At 35.2% G+C, this 20,895-nt stretch overlaps 1 protein-coding gene across 9 annotated transcripts in view; it reads right to left on the bottom strand.

Annotated features, from left to right (window-relative positions):
* LOC128985748 (echinoderm microtubule-associated protein-like 2) overlaps positions 1-20,895 on the bottom strand; it is a 115,410-nt gene that overhangs the window by 21,780 nt on the left and 72,735 nt on the right. For 6 of the 9 annotated variants that reach the window (XM_054405585.1, XM_054405586.1, XM_054405588.1 and 3 more), the window contains exons 3-7: positions 14,623-14,808; positions 13,749-13,905; positions 11,937-12,008; positions 9,913-10,137; positions 7,396-7,473 (exon numbers count right to left, since the gene is read on the bottom strand). In XM_054405585.1, coding sequence (XP_054261560.1) covers positions 7,396-7,473; positions 9,913-10,137; positions 11,937-12,008; positions 13,749-13,905; positions 14,623-14,808 — 718 coding nt within the window. The remainder of the gene's footprint in view (positions 1-7,395; positions 7,474-9,912; positions 10,138-11,936; positions 12,009-13,748; positions 13,906-14,622; positions 14,809-20,895) is intronic. The other 3 variants (XM_054405593.1, XM_054405591.1, XM_054405592.1) reach the window with 3 other exon arrangements.

Below are 20,895 nucleotides of genomic sequence, written 5' to 3'. Positions count from 1 at the left end.
CAGTCTAGGCTCTACTTTTTGTAATTATTACCTTATTATCTTCATCTTTTACCCAAAAGAGATTGATGGTGTCAGACTTTCAAATAAAAAATATATACATTTAAACAAACAGACATAAATACTGAACATATATTTACACCATTGGCATGTGTAATTGTAACTGTGTCTGTATATCTGCACAGAGAAAATTATTTCCACACTTATAAGTTATAAATTGGACAACACAAGTTAACATAGTTAAATATATTAAATATAAACATTTTAGGATTGTAGATACCTTAATCTAATCGTCATAAACAGTTCCCACACTCCGGACTACTCATCTCTACTACTTCCTTCACCACTTCCTACGTCGTGGACCTGTTTCCCTCCCTTCCCATAGTATTTTAAGATTGTAGATACCTTAATCTAATCGTCATAAACAGTTCCCACACTCCGGACTACTCACCTCTACTACCTCCTTCACCACTTCCTACGCCGCGGACCTGTTTTCCTCCCTTCCCATAGCATTTTAGGATAAAAGATACCTTAATCTAATCGTCATTAATAGTTCCCACACTCCAGAATACTCGCCTTTACTACTTCCTTCACCACTTCCTACGCCGCGGACCTGTTTTCCTCCCTTCCCATAGCATTTTAGGATTGTAGATACCTTAATCTAATCGTCATTAATAGTTCCCACACTCCGGAACGCTCACCTTTACTACTTCCTTCACCACTTCCTACGCCGCGGACCTGTTTTCCTCCCTTCCCATAGCATTTTAGGATAACAGATTCCTTTAATCTAATCGTCATTAATAGTTCCCACACTCCGGACTACTCGCCTTTACTACTTCCTTCACCTCTTCCTACGCCGCGGACCTGTTTTCCTCCCTTCCCATAGCATTTTAGGATAACAGATACCTACCTTAATCTAATCGTCATTAATAGTTTCCACACTCTGGACTACTCGCCTTTACTACTTCCTTCACCACTTTCTACGCCGCGGACCTGTTTTCCTCCCTTCTCATAGCATTTTAGGATTGTAGATACCTTAATCTAATCGTCATAAACATTTCCCACACTCCGGACTACTCACCTTTACTACTTCCTTCACCATTTATTACGTCGCGGACCTGTTTCCCTCCCTTCCTATAGCATTTTAGGATTATAGATACCTTAATCTAATCGGCATAAACAATTCCCACACTCCGGACCGCTCATCTTTACTGCTTCCTTCACGACTTCCTAAGTCGGGAACCTGTTTCCCTTCCTTCCCATAGCATTTTAGGATAACAGATACCTTAATCTAATCGTCATAAAAAGCTACCACACTCCGGACTAATATTTACCACAAAACTAATAGCAATAACAACAATTAAAAGAAATAATCTGCTTGGAATAATTCAGTAAGGCCGCCAGAAATTATGCGAATCGGTGTATTGTTAATCAACGCTTAATGGTATTCATCGGACTCCTTTTCTTTTGTACTGTCTTTTGTAAATAGGCCATATGTGCATGTGCAAGCTGAGGTGCCCGTGGGTACAGAATGTCGAGTCGCATACGCTACGATTCTTTGTTTACATCTACGTTGTTATCTCGTAACCATCATGGCAACTCATAAGACTCATGTTAAACATTGCAAATTTTATGTCAGTCTTAAATTGTACAGGTATCATCAAATTGAAATTTGTTTGTTTCGAAACATCAAAAATATTTGTCGAAATACCCCTGGTAAGTTTGGATTCAATATGTTCAGCCGTTATTGAGTTAATTGATTACATAGTTTGCATAAGGTCCGATCTCAAAGAGCTTCGCTCGCTTCCCTCGCTCCGCTCAATTACTGACCGAGAAAGTAACGACTTCAGAGGTAAAGCAACAAATCAATTGTGAGAACCAAAGTCAACAATTGTTTCAAGATAGCTAGTAATTAGCCAATCACAGAGGAGTGTAGTGTGTGGTGTAGGCGTGTTTGAACCTGCGTAGGACTGTAGGGTGCTTGACAACCAAACGTGTCTTCTGCTGGTCATATTCCCAGCCAAGCCCAACATCCATTCGGTCGATACAAGGTCATGGTGTATGGCAATAAATGTTGACACGTAGTAGTTAATAATTGCCCTGTACTGTCTGTAATTAACATTCAACAACCTGGCAAAGAATTCTTTTGCAATTCTTTGGACAAAAGAAATTGCTCATATTTACTCATATGGTATGTTATGAAAGCTTGTACCAGAACTTTTTTGTAGTAATAAATATTGAAATATTTGAAAAATGACAAAAAATGGAACAGTAGTTGAATAATTAATTTGGCTGCTGCAATAGTATTCGTGTTTAAATAATGAGGCCATTGTAATGAAGTTGGAAAAAATTGAATTGTGTTACTATTAGAAAAAAGCCTGTTCTTTGGAAGTAGACTTCTAATCCTATCTTTAAATTTGAAGCCATATTTGTGTGTTGTTTATTGATTACAGTTGTTTGCTTTGACGTCAACTAAATGTTTCTTTTTTATGGTGGATTTTTCCATTTGTTTGGTCTTTGGTTACAAGACTTGAGGGTAAGCAATTGCTTATTGACACTTCTAAATTTGGTTCAATAACAAAAAACAAAGTAGTCCTAAACAAAAAAAGTACTATAATTGGATGGAACCATTGACTATATAACCACATAGTCAATGATGAACAGCAAATTGTCTTAAGCTGATCCTTAAGGATGACAAATCTATGAAGAAGTATGTTTAATCTGTTATTCAAGCATAATTAGTTGTATTTCACCCTTTCCACATTATCTTTAATCTTTGACCATTCCTTAGATTGACATTGACAGAACTATAAGAATAACTACCCCCTCCTTCAAAAACACAGTATTGCACAAACTATCTTGGATGAGATGAGAACAATTTTACGGAGGGGCGACCATTATCTTTGGCAGCAAAGGTGTAATTTATAAGGCCTTGAACAGAAAGAAACAATAAACTGACCTAACGAGAAAATAACTGTCACTAATGGGTGAACCGTGGCGAATCATTGTAGTGTAGGTGGAATTGTTAATGAAATTGGTAACATTGTTAAAATGTCACTCTTGGTCAATAATACGCAACGGAATTGAATGTGTTTGAAAATATTTGTAACAATATGGAGATTTAAATACATGTTTCGTTATATTTTGTACATTTTGGAATTTTTTTAACTAAAGAAACATATCAATAATAATTATAATATAGGAGGTTTTCCTATTAAATCTGTATTGTAAATTAATCCCATTAAGTTACATGTTGTACATAAGGAGGAAGTTTTATACATATTATTTTTCTTAGGTACTTTTGAAGTTAGATGATTGGATGAGTTTGCAGATAATAAATCAATTAGATAGATAGAGCGTAACTATCCTAATACATTCAATTTAGATATTCACAAAGATAACTTACGCAATACAATTAACAGGCGTGGTTCCCATTACTACAAACAACCAAGTATGATGTAAATGAGCAGAGCTAACAATAAGTGACATCATATCTTTCCAGGAAAGGAAATCAGCTGATTCAAAGACATTGTCGCCAATCAGCTGTGTGTTGTGTGGTATTTATTAACCACTAATGGGTCTAGCTGTTGGGAAGGAAATCGATTTCAGTTTACAATTTGTTTCTTGTAATTTTAGTAATTAAAAACCTCGTTTAACCAAATAAAATAATCTAATCATAAACAATAACTCGTCCCCTAGCTGTATAACCAAACAGTAAAACACAAATCATAAAATTAACCCTAAAATAAGATAAACCAAATTTTGTCGATATTTCGCCCTGTGTCACCAACATGAACTAGACATGAAAAACAAGCTTCAGATTTACAATGGGATGAGAAGTCTACTTGTGTTGCTTAGTCTATGGTATAGGCCAACTACTTTAACTTTGAACGTTTTAATCCTAAAAAGACTTGTATTTTGGCTAAGCGAAACCGGAACACACTATTTTTTCATGTCACATTAGTCTACAGATTTTTTTCTATTTAAGTCCATATATAAAAACTCTCAAAATTAAAAGTATTGAAAGTGTATTTAAAATAATATGTACTGTACTTATAACTTTTCTTGCTTAAAATGAGAAGTTAATAGAAATTATAATTGATGTTTAAAAAATAAATCTTTTATTCATAATATCTCAATAATCATTCCAGTGATAATTATCTGCTTTAAACTAACAATAACTACAGATAAAAATAGTATCATGTTTTCCCTAGCCTTAGTCATAGGCTTGCTGTCTATTTGTCACAGCCACTATATTAAGTTTTAATCTTATTTTAAAATGTGGCAAAGTTTTTTATTTCAAGATTCTAAATCAACCACTTGACGAATTTCTAGATTTTTTGTTAAAAGAAAGATGATTTTAAAAGGAAGGAGAAATACAAAGCTATCATTTTAGTTTGGGGTTTCATTTTTTTTTAGAAATTAAGTTTTAATTTTAAAAAGTCTAGCATTTGATACTAGTGTTTTAAGTTATTTGAATGTACGCGTAATTTGGTTTAACAACTGGTTTTGAACTGTCACTAAAATGATAATATTATAAGTTGTTTGAACAAATATTGATCGTCGGTATTACATATTTTTTATGATGTTAAACTTAAATCAATTTATACCGTACCATAACTATCCCAATAGCAATGTTCAGAATTTTGGACACTGACCAAGAATCCCAAAAAACGTCAGCCTACTGGCGACTAGACCCTTAATCAGGCCCTGGCCATATCCTCCATAGCAATAGTATTCATGTTTAAATACAAATAAAATAAAAGAGACCATTGTGATAAAGTTGGAACAATTTGAATTGTGTTACTATTAAAAAACCCCTGAGACAATAACAGTGTTTTGGTATTTGTGGATGAACAAAATATTCAAAACATTAAGAAAAAATATCAATTCATAGTATTTTTACTGTTGATTTATATTGATGTATTTACTTAACACTATAATATTTAGGATGAATTTCTTTATTAATATAGGTACTTTAAAATAGTTTATATACTAACAATAGGATATAATTAATTAAATCAAATATAAAAAAGGTAAAAAAATTTAATTTACTTCCTAAAACACAATGGGGATTTAATACCTGGAATTATTCTTGCCAAAACTCATTTTGAGGAGAACAGACCAATGTCTTCTGAACACAACTCACTAACAGGACTAGACTGAAACTAGTGATGTGCGATACGTATCGTATCGTATCGGAATATCGCGATACGCGAGGGACGATACGATATTTCGATACGATATTTGAAAAACGATACGTATCGTATCGCCTAAAACGATATTTGTATTTATATCGGCACATAGAGCGATACGATTCATGTCAAAACGATATTTTTAAGCTTTTTTTACGCAGGCCGAGCAAACTGCAAAATCTGTACTACTGTACTCTGTGGATGTGTAGTTTGAAAGTGGTTTGAAATAGGAGTTTTTGACGTCTGTAGTTTTGGTTTTTACTTGATAATGTACCAGTCCCATCCCAGTCCAGTCCATTTCATTTCCACTAGCGTGCTATCTAGCACTAGCAGTGCAGAGTGTAGGCGGCGGTGGTGGGAACTGTCTGTGGCAATTACATTAATGTATCTGAAATCCTAAAATTCTATGGGAAGGATAGGGAAACAGGTCCAAGACGTAGGGAGTTGTGAAGGAAGTAGTAAAGGCGAGCAGTAAGCAGTGTCGAGTGTGGAAATGGATTAATGAATGTATCTGCAATACTAAGACTGTTTTCAGAGTAAACTAATGATTTTCCCCGAGCAAAGCTTGGTCCCCAGATACTAATATTAATTTGCCGCTTCTAGGTTAGGTAGGGGAGGGGGAAAACGATACGATACGTATCGTTTTTCGATATTTTTGACGATACGATTCACGTATCGCGATACAGACGCCCGATTCGATACGGCGATACGATATTTTTTTTCGATACGTATCGTATCGCTGTATCGCGATACGCGTCCGTATCGCCCATCACTAACTGAAACTGTCTGCAGAGAGATAGATGGCAAGTGGGGGAGGGAGAGAGGAGTAGAGGGGAGAATTTGAAGGTCAACATTGCAGAACTCTTGAGGGCACCCACATGCTCATCCATGGAACACTGACCATGCAATGGACGCAGGTCAATACAGGAAATTGACTCCTGGATAGTTACCACCAGGTTTAATATTATTATCGGGGTTGACACTAAAAAAATTCCAACCAACAAACACATGACATATAACCTCACTTTAAGAAAAAACATTTAGATTCCCAAAATTTGTAATAGAACAAGACATTTTTAAAATGGTTGATCTAAGCAAGCAAAATGATTTATAAATTTAAAATTTTTGTAAGTGGTGGATCTAGGGACTTGTCAAGGAGGGGGCTACAGGGGGGGGAGGAAAATTAGGTATTATAAAATCCGTTTGGATAACTTTCGTAAAGCCATTTTAGGCGTAGAACTGTGTCTAAAAACCTCCATTAATTTTTTATGAAAGGAACGTATGTTCAAGTTTCTTTTCCCAGGTTCATGAATACTTGGACTTCAATTTTAAGATTTTTTAAAACAAACTTATGGAATATCTATCGAAGCAAGTTTATCATATACTGTACAACAAAACCAAAAACAAAATGACAGTGCAGTTAATACTGACAAACTATGGCTACGTCCACACTTAGTGACTAGTCCCTGTGACAAAAAATAAAAGTGAGCAACATTAAATTTAATGAAAATGGCCACAATAAGCGACCAGCGACCACTAGCGACAGAAAAAATGCTTCCACGAGCTTTTTTCATTCGCTGCAACAAACGCTCCCAATATTATCTTACGGCACCGGCTACACTAGGCAACAAGTCACTCCCGCACACACACCCAGTTTTTGGACTGTTTTCATGTATATATTGTTCAGTTTTGGTCTGGCAGTGGTAAAATATGGAAAATATGTACCGGTAGTCAAAATACAGACATTTTCATCGACAAAACAAGCGTGATCATGAGAGGAACACTTTAGGATTAAGTATCTTCTCTACTGGTGCAATAGGTATACAAAACCTGGTGTACTTTTTACAACGTTGTCTTCAATTTCATTAGCTTGTCAAAGCTATGCTTATCTGAAAATACAGCAACAAATAATGTAATATTTGAAAATACAGTGCATTATCCCTAACAATGTGTGGTGGGGTTTGATAAAAACAATGTTTCAGGGAATTTACTCCATATCTGAGTTTCCTCTTCCTTTTTTAAATATTCATTCAATTAAATAGCAACAGATCCTCCTTAATTGTTAAAAGGTCATCACAACAATTCAAAATCACTCAATGTGACCATCTCCCGTGACCAAGTCGTGGTCCAGGTCAGGGCAACCATGTCGCCTAGTGTGGCCGTAGCCTAAAACTAAAATGTAATACAGAAAATAAATACAAACCCATGTTTAAGCTGTGGAGAGTGATTCTGCAATGGGTTGGGCTTCATGTACAAATTAAACAGTGATTTTGTTGCAAGCCTGAACACAAAACAAAAAACAGTGCTCAGATGAAACTAAAAATGTGAAACCAAATTACATATAACAAAACAATAATGATTGAACTAAAGGTTTTGTAATAGGAACTACAACCAAAATGTAAATAAACAAATAAATCAAAATAATGAATTGTAAAATAAATAACTAACAATCAATGTATACTTTCAAAGCAGCTAACAGTTTTAGACAGACCACTATATAGATTCTTAATTTTTTTTTTGTTAAACTTTAAATTTTAAAAAAACTGGAAAAGTGAGTGAACAATGGAGAAATTAGGAAAATAATCATTGATGATTTATTTAAAAATACTATTCTATTAATCCAAACATAATCCTGTCTATCAAAATATGCTTCCGTATTAAGTTTTATTGCATCTCCAATCCAAATCCCAATATACTTTCAATCGATAAAATATCAACAGGAATAACTAACTGTTTAGACAAACCGTTTAATAAATTCAAACAGTTAATAAATCTGATGTGTATAGATTTTTTTAAATTTGCCTATGATCCATTAAAAACATACCTGTAATTGAGGTTAAATAATAAATAGGGAATTTTATTATAATCTTGGGGTAAAATCGCAAATTGCACGCAAGAGGATAAGAAATAACTCTAGTAAACACAAAGTGGTACAAAGCAGAAAGGAAGGGCGTCGAGGCATGCTAAAGTTACACGCAATCATAAATTAATAGAGTAAATATCTCACCAAACTCTTTGTGTTATTACTTATCTAGCCAACACCCAGTAAAAACTGCTCTTTCTGGCAGCAACTGCTTTATGGAGATCTGACATGCGCTGCGCATGCAGCGAATGATGTGCTTTATAAACTTGTTTAAGTATTTTTAGTTCTTTCGACCTCTTTCTAATTTTATTGTTTTCAATAATCAATAACTAACTTTCTTTTTAATTCCTTATTTTAACTTTTAGAGATACAATTTAACATAAAATTGTATTAGTACATAGCTATTCCACAAATAAAACTGTGATGGTTAATGTGCAAATTAGTTTTATGGTTAATAAACAAAAGCAGTCTGTTAATAATTTTCATTATTTTAAGGAACTTCTCAAGGGGTAAGAAAGCTACCGATGACTAAAATACACACCTAGGTGAAGTTTACATCCCAATTGATAATCTCTCTTCATTCTAAAATCGGTTGTGCATTAATATTGTGCTAAAAGTGTTCCTTAATTGCACCAAGCTCTCAAAGGGGCCCAAAAAATGTTCCTTAGTTACGCCAAGCCCATGCCAGGTTGGGGTGAGTTGCCGGCAGAAGGAGTGACCTTGTTTATAAACGTGTCATCCTAATCTAACCTAACCTACTCAATTATACAGTCAAAGACGGCCGCCACTTGCAGTTAATAAACATATCGGGTGGCTCCCTGGAGTAGTTGGGGCAATTCAGGAATGCCCGACTACCTGACTCAGGTCAGTTGGCGCAATTAATGCCCGCCCCTAAAATCAACCTGCGTTCTTATTTAGCTTAGAGTAGAAAAATGAGTTAAGGTCGTAGACAACGTTAACTTCACCTACAGGGGTCAAAAAGCTAGGTTTCTTCTGAGAATACTTTATTTGCCCACATCAGATGCAACTACTGTACAAACATACATTATATGCTTTCTACAAAATTATCTACTACAAACTCATAACTCGCGAGCTGTATAAGTGAGCAGGGTCTGGATTATACGATTATTCACATCTCCATGCACAATAAGCTTCGGTTGACCTGCTTGGACTACGAGTCCACTCCTCTCGCAATACAAGATGATTCACTACAAATGACTAAAGCACAATTACAAGGGTGCTCTATCCCTGTCACTAGGGAAAGTGACCCGACTAGATGGCCTGATCCCAAAGTAGAATCCTGGATACTTGTTGTTTTATTGTTTGGTGAACAGCAAGTAGCTATTTCAAAAGGCAAGAGAGAAGCAGTATTGAAACCAGGAAGTGTCAGAGCTTGCAGAAAGTTATTGCCCTACTTATAAATGCGAGGTGTATGAGTGTTAGATAAATTAGACAGACACAATGCGAAGATTAAGAAAAATGTTCTAATGCAGTTATGGGAACATTGGGTTATATAGCCATATGAAAATATTTTCAGGACTCCGTATGTTTACTACTCCTCACCGTCAAAATGTTTTGATGTTTGACAGATTATTTATAAAAAACACCTAAACCTGCATTTGCATAATACACCCCATAGCGGCATTTGACCATTGCAAGTAAGAGGGGAAGGCAAAAACCACTCAGAGGCATGGGGTTAGTTTTTAGAGCCCCCTAAAAGTGGAGGGGTGGCCGTCCTCCAAGACCCCTTAATAACCGCCAATGAATCTACAACATGGGTTCTGACCAAAATTTTACTACTTCCAGGCATTATTTTCTAAACAACCGATCCTAACCTATGTTTTTTACCAAACATACCTAGAACTGTGAGAAGGACTGTTGACACTGTTGAAGTCTCCCGTAGAGCTCCATCGTTTGCTGAGAAACAGACTGCCAGAGGGGGTGTGTGGGTGTGTGGCTGGGGGTGTCTTGGCCGAGGGGCGAGTGGGAGAGGGAGAGGGAGAGGTGGGGACAGGCGACACACTGCTGGAGCTGGGAGAGTCTGAGTGTAGCGACCCCGTGGACTGGTAGTGGACCACTCTTCTGGAACAAAGACTTTGATCACCTCATCATACAATGACATCAGCCAGTCAGGTTAAGTCAAGCTATCCGATCTCAGAGATAAAAACAAAACAACAGTTGCACAGACCCCACTAGCATAGACAAATAGAATTAAATATAGATCGATAGCAGTGCTGCGTTCAGCATAATTTTGGTACTTAACAGTCAGTTAACATGTTTTGTTCTCCCTCGGAGGATTACGCAGCTTGGGATTTTAACTTGAAGTGGCTATCGGCTATAAACATGTTGCTCATATACAGCTCATTCAAACCTGGAGGGCACAACTTATCAAATGGCTTAAGACATAAGTTCACAACAACAGAGTTAAATTGTACCACAGTAGTCAAAATTTAAAAATGTCTACATGAACCCAACAAAAATGTGTACCAACCAAAAATGTATAGCAGTACCAAAATTAAAAGGTACAAATAATATTAGTTCACCGAAACTAAATTAAAAGCGAGATCATAATTAGCTGTAGAGGTTTAGGAAACTTAAGTATTTCAGAGTGGTTCACATTCCAGTTTAGTAATACGGTGAAAACTATTTCTTAGCTAAAATTTATCTGTTTAAGCTTTACTTAAAGTTAACGCTGAAAAGAACCAAAAAGAATATGTTATTACTTTTTATATGGGTTTATGTTCCTCCAAACAAGAATAAAAAAATTATCAAATACAATACATAATTTTTACAATTATTTATACACCAATAACACTATATCTAAACTGTCCACCTTTTTAACAGCAAAATGCAACAAAATAAGCTTAAGTTGCAAAGTCACATAAAACACACAATAAAAACGATCCACTTCTTTACTAGACAAAATACACATTTACATATGGAAAAGAATCGAGCGAGTGCCCATCAAAAACAACAGCTAGTTCAGGAACTATGAAGTTACCTGAGTCAGATCGACTAATATTTTAGGAAAACAATATCGGTTCTATTTAAATCAAAAAACAATTATTTCTATATATTATATTTTTCCCATAAGTAAAAATGCAAATATCTACCGAAGCCTAAGTCTACTATTTAGTTAATCAAATAATCAATTAATTGTGCATTTGCAACTAAGTGAGTTATATTTTATTGAAGCTTGATTTTAACAAATATTTCCTAATACAGAAAAAAAATAATCCAAATTACAATGGATGCCTATATACACCTCGAGATCCCTATACAAACAGGCCTTGGAAAATAGCCATGTTTATACCAACTGTAACAACAAACCTAGGTTTTCTAAGATTTTGTAACAAAATGCGTTGACAAAATCGTTTGCTAGAAATGAAATATTTAGAATAGTAAAACAGTAAAAACACTGAATATTCTGGTTAGTAAAAAAAAAAAAAAAAACATATATCCAGCAATAAGATTATTAAATTCAAACAGAGATTGATTGAATTTGTAGTAATGTTCTTATTTGTGGCAATTGTGTGACAATTTATGTAGTTCTCAAAAACCACCCCTTCAACAAATTCTAACTTCTCATAGTGTACCCTTAAAACAGGTTCTTGGTGTGAATAAAATTCGTGTAATAAACAAATTCAACCAGTTTCTTACTCTTACATGGAATTTACTCACAAATTCAGAAAAAAACTTGCACACTGACAAAAACTAAAAGCAACATGTTTGTATGATTGCTTTTGATTATTGACACTCAAGCTGCAAACAATACGGAAAAACATTAAAAGACTGACACCAAAAACCAAAGCTGTCAACACGTTTTCTTATTTCACAGTTTGGCAAATGCAGCAAAAAGCTGTAATAATAACTCAAGAAACCTTCTCAAAGAACTCTGGGTATCCTGGTGCAATCTGCTGAGTGTTCGCAGAGAACCAAAATTCTTGTGTAATCTGTAAAACAAATTATAATAGTGCAACTAAAACCAAAAATACATTAACTGATAAGCATGCAAACCAAAAATAACAGTGTGTCAACAACAAAACAGTCCCTTAGAAAAAAATAAATTGCTAATAGTCCAAACACTCGTTAAATAAACTGATTGTTTAGAATAAGACTTTAAACTGCTTATTGAGGTGACTGGGTATCATTTAACCAAATTATAAAAATAAAATAAACCAATTATCTGTTAAAATTCAAGTTTCTGGCCTCTGGGCTATCTTTTTAAGACAATAACAAGTTTACATAACTTTGGCAATTAGGCCAACGATTATTCAGATTGCTCAAAAGTCTGTATCCAGTTGTACCTGAAAGGCTAAAAGTCAATGATAGCGCCTATTTTGAGGGTAAATACAAGGGCAGTTCGGAAAATAACCTCCGTTTACTTCTCACGCAGGAAGTGTAGGGGGTAGTGCCGCCATTCTAGCGCCTGCTCCAGCCGTGGTGGTGTAAAGGTCGTCTGAGCTCTAGTTTTTTTGCCGTCGCTAGTCAAAATGAGTACTGCAAACAAAAATCCCACCAAGTGTGAGGTGCATGCTGTGATTCGGTTTTTGTAGCTTAACAGTATTTGCCAACAGCTATTCGTAGAGAACTTAGTGCTGTGTATGGACCTAAAATAATGAGTGAAGGAGTTGTTCAGGAATGGGGTAGCTTGTTTAAAAATGTCCAAACGAATGTGCATGATGAAGAAATAAAAAAAATGATGAAGGCCATCTGTGGTCAGTGATGAACTGGTTCAGAAAATCAAGGCAAAGATTCGTGACAACCAACGATTTACCATCTCAAAACTTTAGGACGAGTGCCCATAAATTTCCAGGACTGTTCTGTACGAAGTTGTGACTGACAGGTAATGTTACCATAAATACTGTGCTCGGTGTGTCCCGAAAATCCTTTTGGAGAACCACAAGACACAACGAATGACCTCGGCTCTGGACTTTTTGTCTTAATACAACAAGAAAGGAGAAACTTGTTTTAACAAAATTGTGACTGGCGATGAAACCTCGGTCAAGAACGTGAATCTTGAGACCAAAGTATAGTCAAAGTTTTGGGGTCAAATGGTATCGCCACACAAACCAACAAAAGCCCGGCAAGATTTAAAAAAATTCATGGCATCTGTGTTTTGGGACTCCAAAGGGGCTGCTGGTTGAATTTATGGAATGTGGTGCAACAATCAATAAGGATTCGTACGTTGAAACTCTGAAGAACCACTCCTCAAACTGCCCAGAAAACCAAGAACCTTTTGGACCAGTTCAAATGTGATGTTTTTTCGCATCCTCCATATAGCCCAGACTTGGCTCCAAGCGCCTACCACCTCTTCAATCACATGAAAAAATGCCTTGGCTCCCAGCGATTTGACGATGATGAGGAACTAAAAGATGCAGTCACGGGATCGCTGAAGACACTGGCGGGGGATTTTTTTAGAGGGAATTTCAAAGTTAGTCCACAGATATTATAAGTGTTTAAATGTCCAAGGAAACTATATCGAAAGTAGAGGAAAGACATAGTTTTAAGATGTGTATAATAAAAGTTTTTTCTACTTCTGTTTTATAGAAAAACGGAAGTCACTCTCCGAACAGCCCTTATATATTGATTGAATATGTATCGGTAATACACAAATGCACAGTGTTATATAACCATACAATAAACTCATTAGTCTCCCTATGTTTTCTAACAATTAGGCCGCAGTACACTACCTCTGTGGGAGAGATGAAGGCGTCTGATAGCTCGGCACTCGTCTCACCGGCTCCTTGTTACTGTTAGTGTCAGGGGAAGGGTTGGGTCTGTAGCGCAGGTCCTTCTGTGAGCCAAGCACTGTGTGGTTGTTGTGTGAGACTGTGTGATTACCCACAGCTGAAACAGAAACATAGAATTAGGGTGGAAGGATTTGTTGAAAGGAAAATTGAAAAGCTGATCTTTAGTTTTTCCATAAAATCTCGTTTGCTTGCTAATTGATAGGCAAACTCTCATCATTTTACTAAAAGACACACTTTATCACCTTCCTTGTAGTAGAAAATTTAAGAAATAATTGAAACTCATGTTATGAAAAGATTCAGCATAGGGTCTGATGATGATTGGAGTGTCCAATGAAAATCGATCACCACTTACCATCTTTTTTACCGTCTTGTGAGTTAACATGATAAGTGTAAATATGTGTTTTAAGTAATGTTAGAGTATTTTGTATTTACTTTCATTAAAAAAGGGGAATAAATCTGTCATTATTGAGGAAATATTTTATACTTCGTTAACAATATTTAGGCGGTTTGAGGGGAAGTTCCCTTTTACTTTTTTTGTATATTGTATGCTGCTTAATCAGCTGTTGAGCTATTATTTTAAAGGTAAGAGTCAAGTGGAGGGGATAGATTTCTTCACATAAAACCGCCTAAATATTCTAAATAGTAAACATCCAATAAGGCAAATGGAAATTAATTTAGTCTGCAGATGGTTTGTTGCGGAAGGATATTTTCCTCCGCTTGGCATAACATCTATAAACATTTGAGGAGTTTGGATTTCTTTTCTTCAAAACATTGTGATTTTCTCTACAGAAATACCAATGACTTCAACAACTACCTCTGAGAGAGCCATTCTTGAGTGGTGTAGTGACGGGCCGAGACCCCTCCAGCTGATTGAGTCTCCGCAGAACATCGGCCAAAGTTGACCTCAGACACACAATCTCATCTCCTTGCTCCAGCACCTTCTTCTCCAAGTCTGATACTCTCTCCCGTATTGATTCATTTTCCGTCTCAATCATGTCATCTGGAAAAATAAACACATTTAGAAAATGTTTAGATATAGCACCTACAAATATTATTCTGACAAAATAATAAAATAAATAAGGCTGTGTATGGTTACCGGTATGGACAGCTTAACGAGTCCAAAATATATCTGTGTAGTTTATATAATCACTAGCTGGCCCGACAGACGTCGTCCTGTCCTAATGTGGTTTTATGTCAAATGCTCGTTCACTTTCAAGATGAGCACGTTCCCATGGCTCAATCACGCCTTGGTTGAAGTTCGTTCGCTACGCTCACTCACCTTTAGGTTGGAGCTCGTTCGCTGCACTCACTTGCCTTCAGGTTAGCTCGTTCGCTATGCTAACTAACCTCCAGGTTGAAGTTCGTTCGCTACGCTCACTCACCTTTTGGTTGCAAATTAGCTGTTGTCATAAATTGAAAAAATAATAGTGCTGCACCCTGTTGGTAAACCTATTAACTTTTTAATGCTATTGAACATCACAGAATTAAATTCTTTAGTTGAACCAGCTGTTAAGAATCTTTAATTCCATTTAAATATGAGTACTCATAAGGTTAACATGGGAAACTCAAGAGCCACTGGGGCGGAGCCCTTTTGACGGATCTGCACCAAACTTCACACAAACCATCCTAAATAATGCTTAATAATGCCTGAAAGTTCCATTACAATCTGTCGAGCGGTTTCGGAATCCATAAAGGACAAACATACATACATACAAACAAACATACATTGGATTTTATATGGTGTCCCACGAAGGGGTTTAAACGTTTGATTTTATATTACGCGCCCATTCATGCACCGAACTTTTTGAAACTTTACACAGTTTACAAGGTAGGTTTTAAAAATATTCTGGAAAAATTTCAACTCCCTAACCTTAGTAGAAACAAAATGGCGGCATATTGAAAAAGTTACTTTAAAACATTAAAAAGGGTATTTTTGGTTTTATAAAATATTTTTATTGTTACTTTCCAGGGCAATATGACTTTAAAACAAGAAAAAATTAGAACATAGCCAAATGGAAAACTAAAAATTAATCAAATAACTAATAAATAATAATAATAAATAAATAACTAATAATAAATCATGAAAGTAGTTTTTATAGAAAGCACATTGGTAAATTTGTCAATAAGCCGCCATTTTGTTTCTACTAAGGTTAGGGAGTTGAAATTTTTCCAGAATATTTTTAGAACCTACTTTGTAAACTGTGTAAAGTTTAAAAAGGTTCGGTGCATGAATGGGCACGTAATATAAAATCAAACGTTTAACCCCCTTCGTGGGACACCCTATATATAGATTAAGTGTGTACTGTAATACAATAACAAACAAAAATGGGGGAATCTTTTCCTGATTGATGAAACCAGTTTGCTTCCCTATGAAAATTACTTGTTGGCAGCCATCATACATTGTTTCTACAGTAATATCTCACTAACTTGACAGTCAACAGCTGACAGGTCGTAAGACTAGCTGGCTTTGTCTTACTATTGTATTTGACCTTTCAAGTTTTCTTTCCTTTCATTTCTTATAAGATTGTTTACTTGATAATGTAAAAATACTCAAAATTTTTATGTAAAACTAGTCTGTTATGAATTAATTCATTAAACTCATTAAAATTTTTAATGTTCTGGATAACTCCACAACCCCCAAACCGAACAACCTCCACAAATTGTCGAGTTAAAGAGATCTTACTCTTACTATATTTTCCAATTATTTTCTAATTTGATTTGTTTTAAACTTTGTAACAGATTGAAACACATAGATTATATAAGATTTAATAAGATTTACAATGAGACAACTTGGTAAGATGAGCGAAGGAGGTGTATAGAATGAATGAGTTACTAAGTCCAGTAAGATCAGCTGACCATTTATTAAAATTCCAATGATGGAGGACAGCTGGTCCACTTATGAACCATCAAATAAAGCTGACTTTTTTAACCGACTTCCCCACTACCAACAAAAGGAGGAGGTTCTCAATTTGTCTGTGGCGATGTTTTTTTTTTTTCTATGTATGTTCACCAATTTCTCTGGGATTCTTTTACAGATCAGTGTGGTTCCACCACCAAAATAACCAGGAGAGTTTCTATTTGGTACCTTATATATTATGTTTAAGTATAATATTTGTTTCGGTGAAAGATTCTGAAAACCTTAAATATTCAACATTTATTTTGTTTACATTTGTGCAGATTGTTTACATTTGTGCAGAGAAGGCAATAAATAATAATAACATTCCTACAGCTGTTAGTTGAAACCATTTAAATGAAGCTACAGACAATTCTTCATGAAACAGTTTCTTCATATCTATATAAATAAAATTAGAGTTTTGTCTGTACATTGCTTAGAATAATGAACTTTTTGGTTATTTTTACATTTCATAGGTCAGAGAAACCGAATCAAACCTTATCTCAATTTCTGTCTGTCTGTCTGTCTGTCTGTCTATCTGTCATTCTCTTGGTAACGCTAAAATACGCACTTTATTACAACTACTCCTCAATAACTATAGCACTGTCCCGCCTGAAACTTATTTTCCAAATACTATACATATATGAGATGGTTTTAGACGTATTTCATCGAATATGAGACAGTTAGATATTTAACAGTAAACCCTTGAAAATCAAGTTTTTGTCGATTTTTGACGTGGAATTTCTGGAAGCCCATGTTAACCTTATGAGAAATGAAATTATTGAATCTTAACAGCTGTTTCAATTAAACAAGTTGGTTCTGTTCTGTGATGTTCAATAGCATTAAAGTTACAAGGATTACCAACAGGGTGCAGCACTAGCACTATTATTTCTTTTACATTTATGACAACAGCTAATTTGCAACCTGGAGGCGAGTGAGCGTAGCGAACGAGCTAACCTGAAGGCAAGTGAGCGTAGCGAACGAGCTAACCTGAAGGAAAGTGAGCGCAGCGAACGAGCTCCAACATACAGGTGAGTGAGCGTAGCGAACGAACTTCAACCAGGACGTGATTGAGCCATGCAAACGAGATCAGATAGTAAAAATAAAAGTAAGCCTACCGTTATAGGATCGACCGGCAGACACAGAGGTAATTTAACCTTTTATTGATTGTCATACCGATCCGGAACAACAAAAAACAACATAAAATGAAGCTATGTATAATAGTTTGGCCAGCATATCTTAAAATATGCAAACCAACTGCTGTTCTTTATATAAGAAGGTTTCAACTGAATATTATAAGATCCCCGTGCGTAGAACGGGTACACAGCTAGTTGATCAATAAACTATTTCTTGCCATGGAGCCTAAATGAATTACATTGAGAAAAATGAATTTTGTTTTGGTTACTATAAAAAATGTATTTTAACGTTTGACCTGATTTGTGTATACAGTAATTCTGTTTTTAGTATTGAATATTCTGAGTTACAAAAACATATATGTTTCAGTGAATAGCTGTATGATATTGGCAAATAAAGGTGTATTGTGAAAACCAAAGCATTCGTTAAACAGGTCTAAATATAAATTTAATGCAATTATTCCTTACACGACCTAAGAAGTGTGACAGTGCATAATCGTCAATTGTCTTAAAAGTGTTAAATATTTTAATTACTAAACATGCATTTGCAGATGTGAAATGTTTATTGATATTCTCTACCCAGTTACTATATCATATCAATACTATTATGCCTGCTTCGGAAGGTCCTAGAGGAAGATGATTTGCAATTTTGACTAGGCTATATCTTGATCAAACAAAACCACCTACATGGCTTGCACCACTTTCAGCTGAACCAATCTTTCATATACATTTTTCATTTGCAGATGTGGAATGTTTATTAATATTCTCTACACCCAGTTACTATAACATATCAATACTATTATGCCTGCTTCGGAAAGTCCTAGAGGAAGATGATTTGCAATTTCGACTAGGCTATATCTTAAGCAAACAAAACCCCCTACATGACTTACACCACTTTTAGCTGAACCAATCTTTCATATAATATTTTCCAAAGGTACTATACGTGTTAACGACCAATTTTCCACTTTTGAGAGATTTTTAGTGCTGGTAGCTGAGGAATAACTTTCATATTGTTCAAAAGGCTTGAGACGTTACTGTATTTCTTTTTATAATGTAGAAGTACACCGATTGCAGGAAACGATTATGTCTGACATTTCAATGTATCTAGAAAAGACAATTAGTTTTTCACTAGGCCTAATGTAATGGACAACTCTTTCTTTCTTAAGGAATATCTAAAAATGTTTATTTTCATACCCATTGATTATGTAACCTGAACAGGTGACTCAAGCAGTTTTAAAATAATGATTGTTCTGTGGAACTTTTGATTGTGTCAAACAGTTTTGCTTATCAAAAATCCTCAAATAATTAATATATAAAAAATTATACAGTCACTAAAAATCATGAAATAATTTATTTTTGTAAAAAAATACAACCGACTTCAAACGCTCTAAAAAGAATGAAATAATTTCAATAAAGTAAACTTTTGTATTAGGCAAGCTCACGTATTTTAAGTCGGCGCGGCTCCATGATGATTTTTGATACAAAATTGAAAGAGGGTGTCCATATTGCTGGTGACTATCTATAACTAAAGGTGTTAATCTGCATGTCTTTTTCATAGTTATTAGTTAAGAGTTATTTTATTACCGTAATCAGAGATCGGCATTATAGTGGTATTAACGAGTATCTTTAAAAAGATTATAACGCATTTCAATGTTTCTAACTTGGAAAAGTAACGTTTTAATACTAAACTAGCTTCTTTTCCCTATCATAATATCAAACTAAATTATTTTCCTATTCATATAGAACATTTGTGTGTGTTAATTTCATAATGTACTTATTCTGAAGTAAACATAAAATACAAGAAAATATTTCCTTTAATATATAAACAAATTAGTTCAGTATGTTTTTTTATATATTTATGTTATCCAGCTACAATTATTTATTGATTTTCGAAATACACACACAATATTTAATTTCAATCATATTTGCAGTTTGAGCCGCGCCGACTTGAAATACGTGAGCTTGCCTAATACAAAAGTTTACTTTATTGAAATTATTTCATTCTTTTTAGAGCGTTTGAAGTCGGTTGTATTTTTTTACAAAAATAAATTATCTCATGACCAAACCAGTAGGTAACCTACTGAATTACCACTTATCTACCCAGTTGTATAGCTTGTGTACACAATACTAATGCACTAGTGTGTGTCATAATAATCTATTTCAAAGCTTTATCAAGAAAAAGCTAACAGCCTTTGTAATTCAAAGTAAGCACGTTGACTTGGCTATGCATTTTTACTTGAGTTTGTAAATTAATGGAAACACAAACCCCTCTAAATCTGTACAAATGGTGTTTGTACCTCAAATTACAAATGATTCAATGATCTCTCAGAGAGGTCCAACCAACCACAGAACCTTGTCAAAGGTAATAGCTTCTTTTCAAAAGTGAAATGAGTCAAAATTCAAATTTACAACCATCCAATCTGTCAAGTACTGTATCACCAAAAGGCACACAGTTCACAGTCAACATGAAACTTGTTCACAGGTTTTGTACAGTAAGTTAGTTAATGATGTTTGTGATTGTTAAAAGGCCTTGGACAAGGTTAGTTACACATCCGGCATGCATAATGGCTGGGGCTGTGATAGCGTTGGATAGCTCTTTGATAAATAGAATACCCCCTCCGCAGCAAACCTGCAGACTACACAAATTTCCATTTACCTGGCTGGATTTCCACCATAGTCCTCCCTTTCAGATTTACATTATTCTTAATGAGTACTTAGGTTTGCTGCTACAGGGAAGATACTCCTCTATTTCAAACTAATAATAATCCGTCTCATCTCCAGAACAAAGCCAGAAGCCGCTGAGATTGCAGTAAATTATATATAATTGCAGGAAGTGAGCAAAGGGCAAACTGGTTATGCAATGTGCAATCCAGGAGCAGCATTACAGGTTACAGGATGTCTGCATTCCTGTCAGAACAGGACCAAACAACGGTCCTCCCAGCTGATCAGCTGGTCTCAGTGACCATGGAAAAACACAACCCATACATGACTGGGACCAATGGGAATGGATGATATAGTAAATATTGTTATTATATTTTGTATACTGCCTTGAATTCAATGA

Source organism: Macrosteles quadrilineatus, unplaced genomic scaffold, assembly GCF_028750875.1.
Source record: "Macrosteles quadrilineatus isolate MER2022 unplaced genomic scaffold, UCM_ALF_1.0 Scaffold_2__2_contigs__length_208266976, whole genome shotgun sequence".
Classification (NCBI taxonomy): domain Eukaryota; kingdom Metazoa; phylum Arthropoda; class Insecta; order Hemiptera; family Cicadellidae; genus Macrosteles; species Macrosteles quadrilineatus.
The sequence above is the reverse complement of the archived record's forward strand: the minus strand, read 5'-3'. Positions and strand labels throughout refer to the sequence as shown.